Raw genomic sequence first — 5099 nt, 5'->3', positions numbered from 1 at the left:
ATATATATATAAATAAATCGACAAAATACGAATGAATTGTCGATCACAAGGTTTGAGTAATAGATGCCCAGTACTCGTCCAATGGTATTAATTTTTTTCATATGCATATAGAATCTGACTTTTGTAATTTACATAGATGTGGAGCTAATACCATTGTTATTTAGTTGTCTTATTAGTTGTGCAAGATCTGAGATTAGTGATTTCCAAGCAGATTTTCCTAGGAAATGTAAAGAAAGGTTGACAATAACAAAAGCGTACCAACGTTGCCGTGTAACATTCTTAGGAATTTCGATACGGGGAAAAGCCATAAGCCATGATGACAAAAAGCAGGAGGGCAATTGATGCTCGACTCCTGGTTTGGACCCTTTTATAGGGAACAAGGAAACATTAACTGAGAATAAATAACGAATAGTAAACAGGACTTGAGTAGCCTAGTAACTGTAGCAAATTAAATAATGTTCAGCGCGATTCTGTGAGGCTTCTTGGTCGGTTGCAGAATGATTGCAGGGGCCGTAATCATTTCTGGCGTGTGACGAAGAGCGACATATGAAGCCTAGTAACAATGATGATAGGAAATTGCGAAGAGCTGTCACCGACGGTTTATTCAATATTATTTCAAACCTAATGACACAGAGCGCCGGAGGAAGGAACGCTACGAACGAAGTCGTACTCCCGATCGTTTTATAATTATAATCATCGCAACCGATATTTATTATCAGATGAAGCAGGTTGGAAAAAAATGGAGACAAAAACAGGGAAGTACTCGGGAATAATCATGACAAAGCAGACTGGATGACGAAGTAATTACCTCTTACTACTAGAACTACGAATGGAAGCTTCCCGGCGAAGATCCCTACGACCATAAGGAGCAGGAAACCAGAGTTGTGAAACGGAAGATAAATTGGGATCGCAACCCGTAGAAAAGATCAAACACATGTTGTGAGGAATCGAAGACAAAAGGACGATCAGCTTTCATTACTGCAAAACTGCGCGTACAGCCTGACTTTCAATGCCTAATGTTTAATTGCTACCTGTTGTAGCCGTACGTAACTCTTCATTCAGCGGAGCAGTAAATATACGTTAGAATCGTGAGGCAAACAAACAACGCATTATAATTACTGCTACTGCAAAGACATATGCCCTCTGTACTGTTAATATTCTACCAACCGGAATGAAGGTAGAACAAATTCACTAACATAAACAAAAACAGCGACAACGATCATTACGTATAACATTATCTCTATATCAAGAACAGTAAACACCACTCAAAACAAACTTCGTGCTGTTGCAGTATAACTATCCAAGACACCGAGTCACAGATTATAGCGGGCGAAGAAGCCACCATCAAACCAAGATACCAAACATATATCCCCACTTTAAATACACAAACGCGTAATTAATAAGAAAGCATTGTGATAATGGCGTTCAACGAAGAATAAAAATGAACTATACCCGTCAAAGAAATGAAATAAATTTGACGCTCCTGCACAGTAGCACAATCACATTCGTGTTTTTTTATCAGCAGACGAAATTTACTGGAAGGGCAAAGGTTTGGTGTTAACTAATTGTAGGCTTGCTCCCGTTCTTCTGTACTTTACATGAAACGCTTATTATTTGTTTGGCAATGTAAATGGCGCATCGTTTCAACATCTCCGTCCAGCGTATTAGGACAAATACAACTAAAAGTTTTCCGTTCCGTCAAAACTCTATATTATAAAAGCTTCATGGGTAAACGGAACAATGGAGTTCCACTAAATTGTACCACTCACAATTTTACAGAAAACATTCGGATACGAAGAACTATTGCGCTAACAATGTAAGATATCTTCGTATTCGACAACAGCTATTATATTTTAAGGCCACTTTTAGGATGTCATGCTTCCTGTGCAAAGGTAACCGCTTGTTTTGTTTCTGTTAACGGCCAAAAGACACCTTCAAGAAAATCAATTAGCTCTGCCAACTGTCGTATGGGAATTGGCAAATCTTTTCCATTTTTCTCGTGTTTGGATAGTAGTTCATCATCGTCATCGGCGCTTTGCTCGCTATGTTTTTTAGTTCGTGCGCAGTTTCGAAATGGGTTATGAAAAGCAATTGCACTCTTCTGTTTCGCCTGTCCACCGTAGCTGCTGTTGTCGAGACTTGCACAGTCCTGCTCAGGTTCTACAGCTGGATAGTTGACGCTTAAGAGCATTATGTCACCATCTACTGAGAGATTGTGCACGTCACTCTGAAAATCTGCATAACTTGACTTATGCGTCAACAAATTTAGGAGACCCTTTAGCTCGCGTAACGCTAAAAGGGCTTCCTTTTGAGTATCAAAAAACGTGTCGCTTCGTGTCTGTGTGATTTGGCTAGAGCATACCGCTTCTGCGTCTATGTTATTGTAAACGTTCCGTTTCGGACCATTCTTGGAAGACTCATCCGACTCACGAGGCAGCGCCGGATACTCATCACACTCGAAGTTGTCCAAAAGTTTCAGATACTCAGGTTCAGTTTCCGATGCAAGATCAGAGGCTTCTGAACTTAATGATGTCTCTTCTACATAGAGTATTATATCTTCTCCCATTCTGCAAAGTTCAATTTATTAGTTTTAGGCTCGTGGCCTCCTTGTTAGTCGCTAATAATAAGCTAACCCTTTATATACTATTCATCAGCATCCATTAAATGCTGGATTGCTATAACTGTACATGGTGGATAATTGTACGCGAATCGTTTCTGGGAATGCACCCCTTCAACATACGCACAAAAGGTGCTCAGATAAAAAAAAAATGTTTAAATTAAAAATACATAAAAAATAAATAAAGACTCGCATGAAAGTTACTTTGGGCACATCGACTAATGCCACCATTGTTTTTTTTCATTAAACACCTACAATAATATACAATAATACGCTTAATTACTCAGAATTAAGCGCTGGAGGAATCTGAATAGAGGTTAGCCAGTGGAAAAAAACATTTGATGTGAAAAAACTCAATAAGACATTTTACAGTTTAGAAAAAATTGTTTTAAAGTCCAGAATAGCAAACCTCTTCTTCGTTCTTTTATTAAATCCACACGTACCAATGCGCGTACAAACACCATTTCGAACTCAAATCCTGCAAAACATTACCTATTTCTTCTATTAAGCTTCCTGAGGTTGCGTGCCATACTGTGCTGGTAAATCGAAACCAGTGTAATTCAGTGTCTATGACTATGTTAATCAATCACTAGTGACTATGACATTTCGAAATTGCAAAAAACGAAGTTTATTCCAAAAATTTTGTAAGTAGGTTTGATTGATAAGGCTGAATCGGAAAACGGTGGATTAGTGTACTATGTTGGCTTCCGTTTCGTGTTCATTGCATACTGACCGTTTTGTGGTAGTGAAGTCCAAGGCATTCTTTTCCTCGATGATACTAAACATGAGCTTCACTTTTTCAAAGTCGCGACAATCTTCATTTAGTCGACTCAACCCAAAGTTCCACCATGCGCTAATCTAATAGGGTAGAGAGGTGGGAGATGGGTATTAGTTAAAACTGGAAAAACGTTTAATGGACACAAGGATGTCTATGTTTTTTGATATATCATTTCATCAGAGGTCTCGTTACTTTATCAGTTAACCATACGAATTTTATTCAGCGCTACGAACAGAATCGATGCTACACCTTTCGTTGTTATTAGTATATCTTTGTCGCAGATGCAGGTATAATACATATTAGATCGTAGGTAAAAAGATGAAGAAAGCACAAAAAGCTAGCTAGTTCTCAGTGGCTTGCTTGTTCCATTTGCCGCCGACGGTGAAATGATGTTCAGAAAATTACTTTTTACAATTTTTTTTCTTTGTCAAGGAAGTTTTACAATTGATTAGCTGCCATGTAATCTACCGGTGAATATTATACGTATGTATGGTACGTTTACCATAGCATTCACTGAATGCATAAGCAAAAGGCCTAAAAAGGTTTCGCGTCCCACCTAGTGCATCATACTGAATATGCAGAAAAATTGGGCGAAAATTACAGCTGACAAACGATAAACTTCGAAGAGTATGGATTCTACTATGAATACTGCGATTAAAGCCACGCCAGTAATTATTATATTTACCTCTGCGCACATGGCCTCTATATGATCGCCTATTTCAGGTAGGCATTCAGCTGGTTCCTGTTTGATAAGAGTCCTACTAATGAAGTTTGACGTCATCAAAATTTCATTCTGCATCTTGCTTCTTAAGCTATCCTTTAAGGTCAAACATTTCGAGAGGAAGACTTTAATTGAAGTCTGTACTGTGACGTGGCGTCCTTCTGCTTCACGAGCATTGGCCTTACTGATTGCCTTAGAAATCATGTCGTTGAGTTCCTGCACAAATTGAGAAACGGTTGTAGCGGATGAGAGTGAAAAGCATTGAATGGCATTGGTAAGGTATTCTGACGCAAAGCAACTTTGTCATTTAACGCTTGCCCGTGTCCCTTGACATTCGGCCGTTGTGCGCCTCGCCTAATAAACGCAGCCATTATCACAGCAGTCTGATACAGATCGGAACTTAGCCCATAGTATAGTGCCACAGCCAACAGTAAACACATCTGACTACTCGTCGAATCGAATAATACTACAAATTCGGCAAGCGTTGCGTTTATCAAAATAAACATGATTTCTATTTTGTATTTCGAGAACCAAGCTCACCCGTTCGCACAGAGCACTGACATGTTTGAAGTAATGCTGGAGACGTTTCTGGAATTGTTGCTTTCGGATTATGCTTGTTAGAACATTCATATCAAAGTCAATGCGTAATGCTAAATATGTAAAGCGGTGTATTGCTATGTCCCAGGTTCGCGCTCATTGGAAGCTACTAGTCTGAACTTCGTACTCCCTAGGCGTTGATCCCTTGCGCTCTGCAGTCCTCGGTCAGAATATGTAAAGGCAATAATACTATTTTCAATGATTCATTTGTGTAAATATATAGTGAATAGAAATTTATTTATGGCCCAGAAATAACCACTCTTCTAAAGGTGGCCTCGTATTTTTTTGGTAAATATGGCGCCCTGGTACTCTTCTGCCCCCATAACTAATATGTAAATCTGTCGCCGCTGGTTTTTTTTTTTCGTTTTTAAGCTCATCTTTTATTT

At 38.9% G+C, this 5099-nt stretch overlaps 1 protein-coding gene across 1 annotated transcript; it reads right to left on the bottom strand.

Annotated features, from left to right (window-relative positions):
- Positions 1–1234: 1234 nt before the first annotated feature.
- On the bottom strand, positions 1235–4872 carry LOC111272984 (uncharacterized). Its single transcript, XM_022854665.2, has 4 exons — positions 4657–4872; positions 4081–4332; positions 3351–3475; positions 1235–2567 (listed from the first exon to the last, which is right to left on the bottom strand). Exons 1-4 carry the CDS (start codon positions 4744–4746, stop codon positions 1874–1876), a joined length of 1161 nt encoding a protein of 386 aa, XP_022710400.1. The 5' UTR covers positions 4747–4872; the 3' UTR covers positions 1235–1873.
- Between the last annotated feature and the right edge of the window lie 227 nt (positions 4873–5099).

Source organism: Varroa jacobsoni, unplaced genomic scaffold, assembly GCF_002532875.2.
Source record: "Varroa jacobsoni isolate VJ856 unplaced genomic scaffold, vjacob_1.0 contig04134, whole genome shotgun sequence".
Classification (NCBI taxonomy): Eukaryota; Metazoa; Arthropoda; class Arachnida; order Mesostigmata; family Varroidae; genus Varroa; species Varroa jacobsoni.
This window is presented reverse-complemented; position numbering and strand designations above follow the sequence as displayed.

Bases quoted from the DNA above. Each gene is read 5' to 3' on its own strand.
- LOC111272984 (XM_022854665.2), bottom strand. From the start codon at position 4,746: ATGAATGTTCTAACAAGCATAATCCGAAAGCAACAATTCCAGAAACGT. The intron at 4,333-4,656 runs GTGAGCTTGGTT...CAATTTGTGCAG, and splicing joins TCAGTGCTCTGTGCGAACGG to GAACTCAACGACATGATTTC. The intron at 3,476-4,080 runs GTAAATATAATA...CTACCCTATTAG, and splicing joins TAGAGGCCATGTGCGCAGAG to ATTAGCGCATGGTGGAACTT.